The sequence below is a fragment of the Podarcis filfolensis genome (genome assembly GCF_964270895.1).
Source record: "Podarcis filfolensis genome assembly, chromosome: Z".
Classification (NCBI taxonomy): domain Eukaryota; kingdom Metazoa; phylum Chordata; class Lepidosauria; order Squamata; family Lacertidae; genus Podarcis; species Podarcis filfolensis.
In genome coordinates this window covers 31,886,240-31,903,669 of record NC_139617.1, presented here as the reverse complement: position 1 = coordinate 31,903,669, position 17,430 = coordinate 31,886,240, and the positions used below count along the sequence as shown (strand labels likewise).

The window sequence follows — 17,430 nt, the reverse complement described above, 5'->3', positions numbered from 1 at the left end:
CTGATTGTGTTTGATTTATGACCCCTTCGTACTTTGACTCTTGCAGTGTTGAGTGCAATGTCAATACTCTATAAACTCCACAAAGGATATTAAAGTTGGAAAAAGTTTAGAAAAGGGCAACCCAAATGATTAAGGGAGGTGGTGGAGTGACTGCCCCTATGAAAAATGGTTGCAGTGTGTGGGGCTTTTTAGCTTGGACTAAAGGTGAGGAAAAGGTGACACGAGATAAGTTTATAAAATTATGCATGGCCTGGACAAAGTGGAGAAAAGTTTTTCTTCCTCTTGTGGACATCCAGTGAAGTTGTACATTGGGAGATTCAGGTCAGATAAATGAAAGTCCTTCTTAGACTATGGTACTGACACAGAAGGCAGCTGTTGACACCAACATGGATGGCTTTGAAGGATAAGGGAAATTCATGCAGTAGGAGAGTGATGTTGATGGCATCTAGCCATGATGGCCAAGCTCTGACCCCCACAGTTGCAGGCAGCAATGTTTCTGAATACAAGTTTCTGGAAGCCACAAGAGGGCAGAGAACTCTTGTGTTTGGATTGCTTGCTGGTTTCTGGCAGCCAAGTGTTGCTGGACTAGGTGGGTCATTGACTTGATCCAGCAGACACTTCTGATGTTCTGAATGTCAGGGTGTTTTTTTTAAAACCCTAATTATATTCAAAGCTGTGCACCGGGTGTGCTTGGCATGGTGGGCCTGTTCTTTTATCTCCCCCATGCAGATAGCTGGGCAGGGCCACCCATATGCTGGTCATTCGATGTCATGATTGGTTGGATGGCCACCTGTCAGGCATGCTTTAGTTGTGATTCCTGCCTTGCAGGGGGCTCAGCTGGATGACCACTGGGGATCCCTCCGCACCCTACAATTTATGCCTCCAAATCCATAGAAGAGGGCCAGACCCCAAGTTGCACCCTGTACAGTGGTGAGGTGTTATTTTTGTAAGGAGGAGCAGCTATTTAAAAAATGGCAAAACAGTATTTCAAGTGGGGGCTGGTGGCCAAATCCCAAGAGAGGATTCTGGTTTCAGGATCCATCAGAAGGGATGGCTTGAGCCACCTGGAATGTGGTTTGGCCCTTTGCCAAATAATGGCAGGGAAGCTGGAAGTGACCCTTCTCTGTTACCCCCACCCCAAAATGCCATGTGGTGCGAATTAGACTCTTCTCCCCACCCCCTCCCAGCTCTGTCTTGGTTTCAGAGTCGGAAGCTGAAATAAAACACCAAAAGACCTTGTGATCCAAAAATGTTTAATAAGCACCCTCTTCCCCCACAGAATTCATTTGGCAGCTCTTTGATTTTTATGGGGATGGGGAAAGTACCATGCAGATAAAGGACCCCTCCCCTCAATAAAATTATATTGTCTAACACACATCGTATATAGAATAAATTAGCGAATATATTGAATCTTGGCAGAGATATTCCTGCAGGTGGCTTGATTTCCAGTTTCGACTGGGCTCGGAGATGTGGGAAGGAGTGAAAAGCAACCCCCTCCCCCACTGCTCCTGTCCTCTTCCCTGAAACCAATGGAAGGTCATCTGTCAGAGACACTTTAGCTGTGAATCCTGCATTGAAGGGGGCTGGGTTAGTTGAACCTTAGGGGCACTCTTCCAACTGTACATTTTTATGAATGTCTCTGGGAGCTTAGAGGTAGACTGCCCCTGGTGGTAGAGGCACACTCAACTTTCCACCCCCAGCATCTCTAGGATAACAGCCCCCCTCCAAGAAATGGGCCTTGCTCAGAGCCGCTCCCTTGAGGTGGGACTGCTACAGTTGAGATTGCCCCAATGTCTCGCCCCCCAGCGCCTGCGTCCTCACAGCACTAGGGCTCAGTCCAGACCCTGCACAGGGGACCGGTCTTAGCTGGGACTGGGCTGTGCTTCATCTTCTTCGGCTTCCTCTTCACCCAAGGCCAGGTCCACCCTCTGCTCGTCGATGCGCTTGGCCTGGGCCCTCTGAATGAGGCTGAAGAAATCTTCATCTGGCACAGTGGGACCGCGTGGGGTGGCATCGGGGGCTGCGCAGCGCTGGTCATCGATGCGAGAGGACTAGGGATGGGGAGGAGGAACAAGAAGAAGAAGTGAAGGAGGGAGACATCACAGAGAGGAGCAGAGAGTCAGGCAGTTTAGGACTGGCTTGGATTAGATGATCCTTGCGCAGGGGGGGGGTCCCTTCAGATCCTACAATATGGGACCGCCTCTCCTGGTATGTCCCACGGAGGACCTTACGGTCTTCAAACAAAAACATCTTGGAGGTCCCGGGCCACAGGGAGTTTAGGCTGGCCTCAACCAGAGCCAGGGCCTTTTCGGCCGTGGCCCCAATCTGGTGGAACACTCTGTCACAAGAGACTAGGGCCCTGCGGGACTTGACATCTTTCCGCAGGGCCTGCAATACAGAGCTGTTCCACCAGGCCTTTGGCCAAGGCACAGCCTTTGGCAATCCTCACAGAACTCTACCCCAATGGTTGCCATTAATTTGATTTGAACTGATTTTATAATGAACTGATTTTAGAATGTTTTATTATTTTACTGTTGTTAGCCGCTCTGAGTCTGGCTTTGGCTGGGGAGGGAGGGATATTTATTTATTTATTTATTTATTAATTATCATCATCATCATCATCATCATCATTATTATTATTACTACTACTACTACTACTACTACTACTACCTCCAAAGGTGGTGGACTCTATTTCCTTGGAGGTTTTAAAGCAAAGGTTGGGGGTTCTTTAGTTGTGATTCCTGCACTGCAGGTAAAGGTAAAGGGACCCCTGACCATTAGGTCCAGTTGTGACTGACTCTGGGGTTGCGGCGCTCATCTCGCTTTACTGGCCGAGGGAGCCGGCGTACAGCTTCCGGGTCATGTGGCCAGCAGGACTAAGCCGCGTCTGGCGAACCAGAGCAGCGCACGAAAACGCCATTTACCTTCCTGCCAGAGTGGTACCTATTTATCTACTTGCACTTTGAGGTGCTTTCGAACTGCTAGGTTGGCAGGAGCAGGGACCAAGCAACGGGAGCTCACCCTGTCACGGGGATTTGAACCGCCGACCTTCTGATCGGCAAGTCCTAGGCTGGGCTAAATGATCCTTGGGATTATTGTTAATTTATTGCATTTTCTTTCCTCCAATGATCTAAAGGGGACATACGTGGTTCTCCCCCCACCCCACAAAAACCCTGTGAGGTAGGTTGACTGAGAGTGAGGGACTACCCCAACATGGACTTCATGGCCAATGGCAGATTTGAACCCTGATCTCCCAGACTCTAACCACCACGTCACACTGGCGTAGTTAATTTGGGACCAACGCTCACTGACGGTCCTTCGGGTCACTTGCTCCCAAGTCATGTAGAACCTTATCAGCAAGGACCAGTAGCTGGTGGAATACTGCCCAGAAATTGCATTGCAGCAGGTTGAGCTAGATGACAAATGGTCCCCCCCCCAATGCTATGATTCTGTGCTATAATCTTCTCTGGCTGCCTAGTCCAGCATCCTGTTCTCACAGTGGCCGCCCAAGTGCCTAAATGTGAAATCAGTAAGCAGGATTCCAGTGCAACACCAATTCTCCCTTCCTGTGGTTTCCGGCAGCATTGCTGCCTGTGGCCATGGAGGCAGAGCAGAGTCATTGTGGTGAATAGTCCTCAGCAGCTCTCTTTTAAAGCCATCCAAGTTAGTCATCTCCTAAGCTGGGGTCAAGCCCTGGACATCTTAGGTCTAAGGGACTGCCTGAAACTGTAACATCCTAGTTCCATCACTGAGATCACCTGCAGGAGTGTTGTTGATCGGCTCTTTTTATAGCAACAAGAAACTGAGCATTCAATGTCACAGAGGAGAGGGCTATTGATGGCTACCAGTCATGATAGCTATTCTCTGTCCACCACAGTTGGAGGCAGTAATGCTTTCGAATCCCAGTTGCTGAGACTCATAGGAGGGTAAAGCGTTTTTGTGCTTTGATCCTCCTTGCCCGTTTCTTAACAGAGGCATCTGTTAGCCACTGTGAGAACAGGATGCTGGCCTAGGTGGGCCACTGGCCTGATCTAGAAATGCTTTTGTGACATTCTTAGAGGCCTCCAGGTCCAGAGGCAATCTATTGGGACTCCTAGATCCTAAGCAGCATTTGGTGACAGTGAGAACAGGATGCTGGCCTAGATGGCCCATTGGCCTGATCCAGTAGGTTCTTCTTATGTTCCTATGTCATCTGCCCTGCTCTCTGGAATACCTTCCCCTTTTGTTTGGCCTATGCAAGCAATTGAGAATACATCTTTTCCCCATAATGGTCAGATTCTTTCTGATTTTAAAAAGTTTCACATGAGTTTGCATTTATGCACTCAGACATTTAAAAATGTATTGTGGTATACATAATTTTAAATCACTGGATGCTTTAGCTATGATTCCTGCATTGCCTGGGGTTGGACTAGATGATTCTTGGGGTACCTTCCAACTCTGCAATTCACTTGAGTTTGCAATTCAGTGGTTCTATGGACCAGTGCTCTGAACAGGACCCCTTCAGAGTTGGATGAGTACCCTTCCACAACTTCAACCCTCCCCAAAAAAGAACAGAGCAAAAAAATAAGCCCCAAGATTTTCAAAAGCCAGGAACTGATAGTTTATGAAGTGGGTTTAATGATGTCAAGTGATTAGCCATGCTCAAAACATACCTGGCACTTCATGAGCATGTTGAAGAACTCGTCGCCTGGCTCCTGCTGTGTGCCGCCTTCCCTGCGGAGGTGGCTGAGGTTGTTGGGGGTAATGCGCAGGCCTGGCAGGCTACCTACGCTGGCCCGCTGGTCGTCCAGCCGCCGGCTCTGGGAGCTGGCGATGAGGTCGAAGAGCTCCTCAGTCTGTGGGGAGGCCATTGAGGACTGGGCTGCCAGCGCACAGGAAGAAAGAAATGTTATTGCAGAAACAGAATAGATGACCCCCAGGGTCCCCACCTAGTCCAACCGCTTGCAAATCAGGAAACTCAGTGTCCCTGGCAGGTAGCCACCCAGCCTCTGCTTTAAGATCTCCAATGAAGGAGATAATAATCATAACCATAATACTTTAGTTGTGAAGCTCAGTTCCTATTCCTTCCTTCTGCAGATGCAGCCTAGAACTGCATTAGCTTTTTTTGCTGCTGCATCACACTGTTGACTCATGTCAAGCTTTTGTGGTCTACTAAGATCCCTGGATCCCTTTTCACATCCACTGCTGTTAAGCCAGGTGTCCCCCAACCTAAACCTGTGCATCTGGTTATTCCTGCCTAAGTGCAGAATCTGACATTTGATCTCACTGAAATTCATTCTGTCTTCTGTGGTACAGTGGAACCTCAGGTTACGTACTGTTCTCCTTAACGAATGCTTCGGGTAACGAGCTCCGCTAACCTGGAATTAGATGCCCCTAGCTGCGAACTTTGCCCCGGGATGCGAGCGGAAGTCATGTGCCAGCGGTGGGAGTAGCGGGAGGCTCCATTAGCAAAAGCGTGCCTCATGTTAAGAACGATTTTGGCTTAAGAACGGACCTCCGGAACGCATTAAGTTAGTAACTGGAGGTACCACTGTATTAGCCTCCCCTCTCAGTTTAGCATCATCTGCAAATACAGTGTGCATCCCCCTCAATTCCTACATCTAAGTCATTTATAAAGATTTTTTTAAAAAATTGCTTACAGTATAACTGAGTACATTAAAAAGCAGAACCCTGGGGAGACCCTGGGTTGGACTAGATGACTCTTAGAGTCCCTCCCAACCCTGTGAATTCAGGATTCATTGGAGGTTTTTAAGCAGAGGTTGGAAGGGCACCTATCAGGGATTCTTTAGTTGTGATTCTTGCATTGCAGGGGGCTGGGCTGGATGACTGCTGGCAGTCTCTTCCCACTCTATAATTCTGTGATGACAATGATAATGATAATAATAGCAAATTGTAGTGCAGTGATTAGAAATTATTCCAGGTTGCTTGCTCTGAAGTAATCGAGGATTTTATCAGCAAATACCAGCATCTTGTGGAACACACTGCTCAGAATTAGTCCCAGCAACAACCCTTGCTTAGCAGCTTGCAATACACATAGTTACTCTGCAGAACTCCTGGCATAAGATGTGCCCGCTAGCTTAGATAGATGTGTGAACAGAGTCGGTTGGGGGGCGGGGTGGATGGTGGTCACTGGATTGAGTACTTTTTTTCTGGGGGACAGGAGGCAGGCAGGTGTGAGGATTCCTTACTTCTGAATGGGGTAATTGTGCCCCTGAAGGACCAGGTGTGATGCCTGGAGGCCATTTTGGTCTCACAGCTGTCCATAGAAGCACTGTTTAATTCTGTGCCCAGGGCGGCTGTTTACCAGCTCCATCTGGTACGCAGGCTCAGACCCTACTTGCCTGTGTACTGTCTTCCAGAGTGGTAAATGCCCTGGTTATCTCTCCCCCCCCCACACTTTGGACTACTGCAATGCCCTCTATGTGGGGCTACCTTTGAAGGTGATTTGGAAAGTACAACTAAACCAAAATGCGGCTGCCAGACTGGTGACTGGAAGCAGCTGCTGGGACCATTTAACAATGGTTCTAAAAGATCTACATTGGTTCCCAGTACATTTCTGAGCACAATTAGAAGTGTAAATGGCCTCAGCCCTGTATACCTGAAGGAGCATCTCTACCTCTACTGTCCAGCCCGGACACTGAGGTCCTCCTCTGAGGACCTTCTCTGGCAGTTCCCTTATTGTGAGAGGTGAAGTTACAGGGAACCAATCAGAGGGCCTTCTCAGTAGTCGCGCTCCCCCTGTGGAATGCCCCCCCCTTCAGATGTCAAGGTTGGCTACTGTGAGAAGAGGATGCTCGACTAGATGGGTCCCTCAGTGCTTTTGTATGTGTCCAAATACTTTGAAGCAAGCAGGAGGAGGTGTGGGCCCTGTGGAGGAAAGCAAGAGCCCCCAGGGGCGCTCCCGCATCAGCAGGGACGACAAGAAGCTCTCCTTCTATTTTTAGGAGCGAGAGAGCCTCGCTCAACCCCGCTCCTTGTCATAACACAGCCTGACCTTTTCAACACTGCCTCCTGCCTGCCTCGCAGCTTTGGCACTCTGCCTGCATCTCCTGTGCCTGGTTTTTTCCGGAGCTTCCTCTCTTGATCCATGCACACAAACCCCTGCTTAATATTTTGATGCCAGGAAGTGTCGACTTTGAACTCGCAGGCATCCAACGAAGGTGAATGTTGAGAGGATTCATTTTGCAGCACAGAATTAATCTGTGGAACTGCCTCCTACAGGAGGCAGTGATGGCCACCTACTTGGACTGCTTTAGGAGGAGGAGAAGGCTATTGATGGCTACTAGCCAAGATGGCTATGGTCTGCCTCCACAGTTGGGGGCAGTAAATGCTTCTTGATTATACTAGTTGCTAGAAACCCCAGGAGGGGAGAGTGCTCTTGCATGTGGGTTTCCCTTTAGGGTATCTGGCTGGCCATTGTGAGAACAGGATATTTGGCCTGATCCAGCTGCAGGGCTTATCTTATGGGCAGATAAAAGGATAGACGTATTAATGCAGCACAGAGTTCAGAATGTGCTCATCCAAGTTGGTGGTCATCATGGTCTCTTGTGGGAGGGAGTTCCACAAATTAACACTGTGCTGCATGAATTTCTTTTCTCTGCCATGAACCCTCCAACATCCAGTTTCAATGATAGCCCTCTCCTCCATGAATGCGTCTAATTCTTTTTTAAAGCCCTTCAAGTTGGTGACCCTCAATGGTACCTGCAGGAAGAATTTCCGCAGATTAACAGTGCTGCATGAAGATATCCTTCCTTTTATCTGCCCTTATTTAAGACAGATGGGGACACATATCTAGCCCAGCACAGCAAGGGCCCTGGGAGCAGCTCAACAAAAGCTTACAGGTTCTCTCCTCCAGGGCAGGCACCAGGGTGGCCACTGTAGCTTCTTCAGCCTCCTTCTGGCCTTCCTCCAAGGGACAGCGTTGGTCATCCATCCGGTTGCTCTGGAATTTGCTCAGCAGCTCAAAGAAGCACTCCTCGTCTGAAGGCGCCCGCTTGATTTTCTGCAAAGAAGAAATAATAATAGTTTTTTCCAGTCTCAATTTCCCACCATATTTAAAGTGGATCATCAAAACCAGAACTCAGCTGTCTAGATGCATCCCAGTTCCTACATGTTCTTCAAAATCAGATGGCAAGATTGCACACACACACACACACACACACACATATATATATGTTCAAAAATAGTATTAATATCATTAAAACACTGGATTATTATAATGCACTCTATGTGGAGCTTCCCTTGTCACTTGGAACCTGGAACGGTGGGACAACAGAAAATGAGACAAAGTTTTGACAATGCTCCTGCAAAAATCTGATATTATCTGCTTACAAGAAACTTGGAAATAGCATATCAGCCCCTTGCATTTACAGGGATGCTCCTAGGAAAGTCTTCCATCAGTTAAGAAGCAATTAAAGGGATGAGGAAGTGAGAGTTGGACCACTCCCCCTGACCACTCACTGAATTAAGCTGGGGAAATCTGCGCTGTGGAGTCTGGTCTCCTTTGCGAATATTTCCTGCCACTACAGCTTAATGCAGTGGCAGGAGGCCCATTTCCTGCATTAATATTTAGCTGTGGTGGCTAAGATTTGGAGGGATCCAACAACTCTTATAGCTCAAATAAGTGGGGTGCCCAAATTCTACTATTCAGGGATTTTAACGTCAGCATCTGGATGGTTCAGAGAGAATTCTAGTACCACAAAGGCTAGACCTGGAGGATATTTTTCCCCCTTCCCTCGCACTTCTATGGACAAGAAAGTCAACCGTCAAGGCCGGAAACTCCTAGAATGGGGGAGTTTCTGCATGACTTTTTAAATATTAGATGCGTGTCCAGGGATGCTTCAAATGGCCAACGTACTTTTCTACACAATAAGGGAGGAAATGTCATAGACTACTTCACAGCTTCACCACTCTTCAGCTTGGTGAAATCAATAGACGTCCTGGTAAGAACTGAAAGTGACCGTCTCCCACTTTTTCAATTATCTTAGCCCCTGTCCTGGACTGCCTGCTCCCAGCAGAACCCGTGTGCACATGCATGAGGAGAGTGAAATTTGCGCATGATGAGAGTGAAATGGTATTTGAAGGCGAATGACGATATACATAGGATTCTGGCGACATTGCCTTATGAACAATTTAACAAATACGGTATCGGATTTTCTGAATGTTAATACAGTCATCAGGTGCTATCTGATCAATCCCAGTGCTAAAAGTGGTATACAGGAAACCAAAGAAGGTGAGTTGATGGGCAATGCAAGGAGACAAAACAAGATCTTTTACGAGCTATCATGTTGTTGTTGTTGTTTTTGGGGGGAACATTCTGAAATTAATAAGGGAAATATGAGTGAGATAAGAGTGGCGTATAAGAAAATCCTAAAGAATAAAAAAAGTGAATTTTGTGACATGACAGTGGCAAGAATTAGGGCTGGCAGTGTCTGAGCAATGGGAGCATATATTATGGGACCTAGTGGCTCAGTGTATGAACCAGACAATATCAACCTTAGATGTCACTATATCAGCATGGCACTGACGGTTTTCAGTACATATTACAGTGGTACCTCGGGTTAAGTACTTAATTCGTTCAGGAGGTCCATACTTAACCTGAAACTGTTTTTAACCTGAAGCACCACTTTAGCTAATGGGGCCTCCTGCTGCCGCCGGAGCACAATTTCTGTTGTCATCCTGAAGCAAAGTTCTTAACCAGAAAGCACTATTTCTGGGTTAGCGGAGTGTGTAACCTGAAGCGTATGTAACCCGAGGTACCACTGTATAAGCGGGAAGACACTTAATTTGCAAGATGTTGAGGTAAGAAGCAAGCAGGAAAATTTGGGATAAATTCAAAAGCACAATAAAACTAGCTGCTCATCTCAATGTACCCCTCCCCTCCCCATTGGCATACATTAACCAAGAAAGTGCTAATGTCATGCACCCACACCATGGGGCATTCTCACGCCATGTGCAGATGCGACTTGTGTGAGTGACACCAGCACACCCTGCAGCATGTGTGAGTGAGGTGAGCATGTCGTGCGGAGTCGCGCAATTTTGAGGGTGCCCTTCCCTCAAAAATTTGAGATAGCCCTCAGCCCCCCCCGATGGTGTTCCTGCTCTGTGCATTTGAGTCATTCCCTCTAGCTGCTACCTTCCTGTAGTTCCCTGCCCTTTAGCAGGTTTCTGGAGGACCACCTCAGTTTCCTGTGCATCAATGAAGCTATTATTCCCAGTACCAGGTATTCCCCTGTCGTTTGAAATATTGTTTCCCCCACTGCACCCTCATGATTTGGTTTAAAGCAATCCTGATCAGGTTTGTAAGATGATTAACAAACACATCCTTGTCAACCAATGTCAGGTGCGATCCATCTCTGGCAAGAAGTTCTTCCTCAAGGAAGCAGAGACCATGGACCAGGAAGCCAAACCTTCCCTGGCCACAGCACCTGCACAGCCGGTGGTTTACTTCCAGTATTTTCCTCTTTCTTCCTGGGCCATGACCTTCAACAGGAAGGAGTGATGGAAAAACCACCTGTGCTCAAAAGTCCTTCAGCTTCCTGCCCAGACTCTCATAGTCCCTTTGCTGTATGTTGAAGGCTGTGTCTGGCAGTGTAATTTGTACCCCCTATGAATCAAAAGGAAGGTGAGTTGTGGTCAGCTTGGCAACTTCTCTGCCCTGTTGTTAACCTTTGTACCTGGAAGACACCACAACTCCCAGGATATCCTGTTGCTTCTGTACACTGCTGTCTCTGTCTTCAGGCAATACCAATGAGACGGAAACATGGAAGGTGCCTAAAGAAGCCAGGGTGGCTATCTAAAGAACTTTTAACTGAGTTAAGATTAAAAAAGGATGTGTACAAAAAATGGAAAAGGGGGGAAACCACCAAAGAGGAATTCAAACAAATAGCCAGCACGTGTAGACACAAAGTCAGAAAAGCTAAAGCACAGAATGAACTCAGGCTTGCTAGAGAGGTTAAAAGCAACAAAAAAGGCTTTTATGGGTATGTTCGTAGCAAAAGGAAGAACAAAGAAACAGTGGGGTCACTCAGAGGAGAAGATGGTGAAATGCAAACAGGGGACACAGAAAGGGCTGAACTCCTCAATGCCTTCTTTGCCTCAGTCTTCTCCGATAAAGAAAACAATGCCCGACCTGAAGAATTTGGAGCAAATGATTCAGCAGAGGAAACACAGCCCAGAATAACTAAGGAGATAGTACAAGAATACTTGGCTAGTCTAGATGTATTCAAGTCTCCAGGGCCAGATGAACTGCATCCAAGAGTATTAAAAGAACTGGCAGATGTGATTTCAGAACCACTGGCAGTCATCTTTGAGAATTCCTGGAGAACAGGCGAAGTCCCGGCAGACTGGAGGAGGGCAAATGTTGTCCCTATTTTCAAAAAGTGGAAAAGAGAGGACCCAAATAATTACCGCCCAGTCAGTCTGACATCAATACCAGGGAAGATTCTGGAGCAGATCATTAAGCAAACAGTCTGTGAGCACCTAGAAAGGAATGCTGTGATCACCAATAGTCAGCATGGATTTCTGAAAAATAAGTCATGTCAGACGAACCTGATCTCGTTTTTTGACAGAATTACAAGCCTGGTAGATGAAGGGAACGCAGTGGATGTAGCCTACCTTGATTTCAGCAAGGCATTTGACAAGGTGCCCCATGATATTCTTGTAAAGAAGCTGGTAAAATGACTATGCTACCACTCAGTGGATTTGTAACTGGCTGACTGACCGAACCCAAAGGGTGCTCATCAATGGTTCCTCTTCATCCTGGAGAAGAGTGACTAGTGGGGTGCCACAGGGTTCTGTCTTGGGCCCGGTCTTATTCAACATCTTTATCAACGACTTGGATGATGGACTCAAGGGCATCCTGATCAAATTTGCAGATGACACCAAACTGGGAGGGGTGGCTAACACCCCAGAGGACAGGATCACACTTCAAAACGACCTTGACAGATTAGAGAACTGGGCCAAAACAAACAAGATGAATTTTAACAGGGAGAAATGTAAAGTATTGCACTTGGGCAAAAAAAATGAGAGGCACAAATACAAGATGGGTGACACCTGGCTTGAGAGCAGTACATGTGAAAAGGATCTAGGAGTCTTGGTTGACCACAAACTTGACATGAGGCAACAGTGTGACGCGGCAACTAAAAAAGCCAATGCAATTCTGGGCTGCATCAATAGGAGTATAGCATCTAGATCAAGGGAAGTAATAGTGCCACTGTATTCTGCTCTGGTCAGACCTCACCTGGAGTACTGTGTCCAGTTCTGGGCACCACAGTTCAAGAAGGACACTGACAAACTGGAACGTGTCCAGAGGAGGGCAACCAAAATGGTCAAAGGCCTGGAAACAATGCCTTATGAGGAACGGCTAAGGGAGCTGGGCATGTTTAGCCTGGAGAAGAGGAGGTTAAGGGGTGATATGATAGCCATGTTCAAATATATAAAAGGATGTCACATAGAGGAGGGAGAAAGGTTGTTTTCTGCTGCTCCAGAGAAGCGGACACGGAGCAATGGATCCAAACTACAAGAAAGAAGATTCCACCTAAACATTAGGAAGAACTTCCTGACAGTAAGAGCTGTTCGACAGTGGAATTTGCTGCCAAGGAGTGTGGTGGAGTCTCCTTCTTTGGAGGTCTTTAAGCAGAGGCTTGACAACCATATGTCAGGAGTGCTCTGATGGTGTTTCCTGCTTGGCAGGGGGTTGGACTCGATGGCCCTTGTGGTCTCTTCCAACTCTATGATTCTATGTCCTTCTCATTAGGGAGTCACCTACCACTACCCTAAATCTGCCTCTGCTATCACCCTCTTCCCACTAGCTGTGGGAATCATCTTTCAATAGCAGACCCCCACCCACCCTTGGGTGGCAAGGAGGAGATTTTTTTTATTTTCTCTCTTAATTCCTGATCAGCCTTCAGGCAGCTCAAAAGGCCAGATTCCTCCACTGGGTGGCTAATTTCGATGCTGCTCTAAATAGAAGCCAAGTGTGTGTGTGTGTGTGTTTTATTTTCTCCCTTCAGCATTGCTAGAAGATGAATTATTTCCCTGTGTTTAGCAAGCTGTGCTGTTAACCCAGTCCCTGCTGGTTTGGGGAATCTCTGGCTTCTGGGGTAGAGTAAGGTTACCAGATGTCCCCGTTTCCTGGGGACAGTCCCTGGATTTACAAATCAATCCCCTGAAAAAAGCCATTGAAGTTGAAAAGTGTCCCTGGATTCATTGAAAAAAATCTGGTAACCTTAGAGTAGAGTCTATTATCCCAGTTAAGAGCCACGGAATATCTCACAGGAGGCAGTGATGGTCAGATGGCTTTAAAACAACATTAGACAAATCCATGGAGAAGAGAGCTATTAAGTTGTTAAAAACCATGGGTGTGTGTGTGAGGGCTGTTGTTCTTGGGTCCTGCTTGAGGGATTCCTACAGGCATCAGGTTGGCCACTGTGAGAAGAGGATGCTAAACTGGATGGGCCACTGGCTGGATGCAGTAAGCTTTTCTTACGTTTTTTATGCAATAACTCCGTCCCTCCCCCCACCTCTTGTTCTGATGGTTCCCTGAGAGGGAAACAGGTTTAAAGACCACTTGTGGATATCTCGAGCAACCCCCACCCCAAAAAGACCCTCTGCAGAAGGATATTGACAAGCTAGAAAAGTGTAAAGAGGAGGGTGACAGAGATGATGGAGGGTCTTGGAAACCAAGCCTGATGAGGAATGGTTGAGGGAGATGGGGATGTTTAGCCTGGATATGAGGACACTGAGAGGAGACATGAGAGCCACCTTCAAATATCTGAAGGGTTGCCACCTGGAAGATGGAGGCAGCTTGTTCACGACTGGAACCTGAAGCTTCAGATGACAAGAAAGGAACATTAGGAAGAAGTTCCTGAGGGCAGGAGCTGTTCCGACAGAGGGAGTCCCTTGGTACAGACTCCCTCGGAAGGCGGTGGACTTTCCTTCCTTGGAAGCTTTTAAGCAGAGGTTAGGTGGCTGTCTGCCAGGGATGCTTTAGCTGTGATTTCTGCACTGCAGGGAGTTGGACTAGATGACCCTTGGGAGTCCTTTCCAACTCTACGATTCTATTGTTCCTGTGGGGCAGAGTGTGTATGCATACAATAACGGATCCATGCAGCTGCTTGCATTTTTGGCCATTTCTTTGGGCGTTAAGCTGTCAGGAAGAGCTCTGGGGCTTCCCTGCATACAGGGAGGCTGGGATAAAAATAACCCGGCTGTCTGGCAAAAGGTGCTCATTTGGGTCAACCACCGATCGCTTTGCTCTGAAGAGCTGTAATTTGGGGGCATTTGCACAGCTGTGTTGGTGTTTGCTGTTGTCCCCATTGTCACAGAGTCCTAGAATTGTAGAGTTGGGAAGGACCCCAAGGGTCATCCAGCCTAAGCTCCTGCAATGCGGGAATCACAGCAGGTCTGTGCCCATGGTGGGTTGGGGGTAGAAGGATGAGAAATGAAAAGCCCCAAACGCCCAGAAGAGAATCTGTGCTCCTCTTTTCTCTCTGTGGCAAAGTCTGGGAGAGCAGGAATGGGGTAGAATTCATGCAGCATGCTAGGGGGAGGATGAGAAATGGAAATTGTGAGCTTCACAACTGAAGTATTATTGTATTAATGTTATTTATTATATCCTTCCCTGGATGTTTTGAAATGGAGGGCAGGTAGCTCTTTGTCAGAGATTCTTCAGCTGGGATTCCTCCATTGCAGGGGTGTAGAGTAGATATTTGTCCAGGACAAGCCCAAAGAAGCCTCCTGTGTGACCTGGGGACTGACTATCATGGTTGGCCTGGGCAGGTGACTGGCCACCCACTGCCCTGGGGCAACAACCCCTGCTGCCACCACCTGCTGAGCAGGAACACCCAACTTCTTTCTCTTTCCTTCTATTTTTCCTTTTCTTGAGCCTGGAGGAAAACTATGTGCAGGTCAAAAAGAATCCCAAAATCCGAGAGTATGCCTGGGTCTAAAGCAGCTTCTGCCAGGCTGGTTCTCTGTAAACAACACTTTCCCCTACAAATTGCACCAGCCCCAGGGTCATCTGATAGCTGTGCTGCCTGGCAGCTGGTGGGCATTGTAGTCCAACACATCTGGAGAGCACCAGGAGATCTTGCAAGCTTGCAAAACATCCTTCCTCTGAGACCAGTTAAGCCTCATGCCCCACTATGAGTTAAGTTGTTGTGCTGCCTATTCCAATTCCATCCTCCTCCAATGGCATCACCTGCTGATTATAAATACCCTTCCTAGGAGTGAGTTTCCCCCACACTTCGCCTCCTGCAGCCCCCACAAGTATTTAAAGTTAGCTGCCGGCCTTATGGCACTTAAAACAGAAAGCCGACTCAAGAAAAGGGTGAGAATGAGATTAAATTGCCTTGGTTCTTTGAGGAAGGGAAGGAATTCAGAAGGAAAGGAAGGCCAGCTCTCCTTCTTTGGTGGTTTTTAAACAGAGGATGGATCAACAGGTGTCAGGAATGGTTTAGTTGAGATTCCTGCATTACAGTGGGTAGGCCTACGTGACCCTCGGGGTCCTTTCTAATTCTGTGATTCTGGTGAATCAACCCTTCTTCTCCATGTTAGAATCTGAAAGTCTAGAATTATTCAGTTCTGAATAGCAGAACTGTAACAATTTGCGGGAACCCCAGAAGAGCCCCTGATGGATCATCTAGTCCCATCATCTGGGCCCATTTAGTCAAGCACCCTGTCCTCACAGTGGCCAACCAGATGCCCCAGTGGGAGACCCATAGACAGGACCAGAGCACAAGAGCCATCTCACTTCCTAAGCTCACAGGGTCATCTTGACTAGTAGCCATCTCCTCCCTGAATTAGCCCAGTCTTTTTTTTTTTTTTTTTAAAGCCATCCCTCTTGTGGAACACTGTTGCAGAGACACTGGGTCACAGAAGTTCCAGTGTTCAGTATAGCATCTTCTGACATAAGAGCACAAGAAGATCAGCCCAGTGCCCCACGTACTCCAACATCTGGTCCTCACAGTGGCCAACCAGATGCCCTCAGAGTAAACCCCAAAGCACCTGAGCACTCTCCTCTCCCTTTCAGAAACTGGTATTTATAAAAGCATTACTGCCTCCATGGAGGGAGAAAGAATTTAACCATCCTGGCTAGTAGCCATCAATAGCCTTCCCCTCCATGAATTTGTCCAATCCTTTTTTTAAAAAGCCATCCAAGTTGGTGCCACCACTGCCTCCTGCTGAAGGGAGTTCAGCATTTTAACTATGTGCTGAGTGAAGAAACACTTCCTTTTATCCTGAATCTTCCCATGTTTAGCTTCACGCCATCCTGACTCAACAGGGCTCTGGGGAGAAAGAATTCTGTGCCCACCCAAACTGAAGTGAAACCAGATTCAGAATTCAACTACTTCATCCTCAAACTCACAATTGGTTCCCCCAAATCCGTGACTAGCTTGAAGGTTAACCTCACCTTTGCAATTCAAGGCCCTCTGAGGGGTTGAGGTGGTTACAGCCACTAACAACCTTGTCTTAAACAGAAAGGCCACTGATTCCTAAATTGCAAGGGGTTGGACTAGATGACCCTCGAAGTCACTTCCAAATACAATTTAGGATTCTACATTTGGTCCAATAGCCGTTGCTACCTCCAAGTCCAGCCCTGGCTACTTGAGTGCTGTTTATAACCTAACCACCTGGTTATTCATGCCTAGATGTAGAACCTTACATTTGTCCCTATTGAACAAACCAAATGGATTTCAAGGGGGACAAATGTCAGGTTCCACACTTAGGCAGGAATAAGCAAATGCACTAATAAAACACGAGGGACACCTGGGTTGACAGCAGTGGATTGAAAAGGATACAGGGGTTTTAGTATGAGGCACAAGCTTATACTAAGCCAACAGTGTGATGCAGCGGCAAAAGAGGCTAATGTTACTCTAGGTTGCATCAGCAGACGCTGAGTGCCCAGATCAAGGGAAGTCATAGTAACACTATATTCTGCCTGTGTCCAGTTCTGGGCACCACCATTTAAGAGGGATAAGGACAAGCTAGAAGGTGGGCAGAGGAAGGTGAGCAATGTGATCAAAGGTCTGGAAACTATGCCTTAGGAGGAACAGCTGAAAGAGCTGGGCATGCTTAGCCTGGAGAAGAGAAGATGGAGAGGAGATGTGATAGCTATTTTCAAGGGCTGTCACATGGAAGCTTGTTTTCTCCTGTTCCTCGGGGTAGGACCCGAACCAATATCTTCCAGTTACAAGAAAGGAGATTCTGATGAAACATCAGGAAGAACTTTCTGATGGTGAGAGCTGTTTGACAGTGGAACGGACCTCCTTCCTTGGAGGTTTTTAAACTGAGTTTGGATGGCCACCTGCAATGGATGATTTAGTTGACATTCCTGCATTACAGGGAGTTGGATTAAATGACCCTTGGGTTCCCTTCTATGATTCTATGATTTCCCAGCAAACCTGGAATGGGCTTGTTGGAAGACGT

General features: G+C 47.4%; 1 protein-coding gene across 3 annotated transcripts in view; it reads right to left on the bottom strand.

Annotated features, from left to right (window-relative positions):
- Window positions 1-1,236: 1,236 nt before the first annotated feature.
- GPSM1 (G protein signaling modulator 1) overlaps window positions 1,237-17,430 on the bottom strand; it is a 56,876-nt gene continuing 40,682 nt past the window's right edge. For all 3 annotated transcript variants that reach the window (XM_083596394.1, XM_083596395.1, XM_083596396.1), the window contains 3 exons: window positions 7,840-8,002; window positions 4,653-4,861; window positions 1,237-2,051 (listed from right to left, as the gene is read on the bottom strand). In XM_083596394.1, coding sequence (XP_083452520.1) covers window positions 1,863-2,051; window positions 4,653-4,861; window positions 7,840-8,002 — 561 coding nt within the window. In that variant the 3' untranslated portion in view covers window positions 1,237-1,862. The remainder of the gene's footprint in view (window positions 2,052-4,652; window positions 4,862-7,839; window positions 8,003-17,430) is intronic.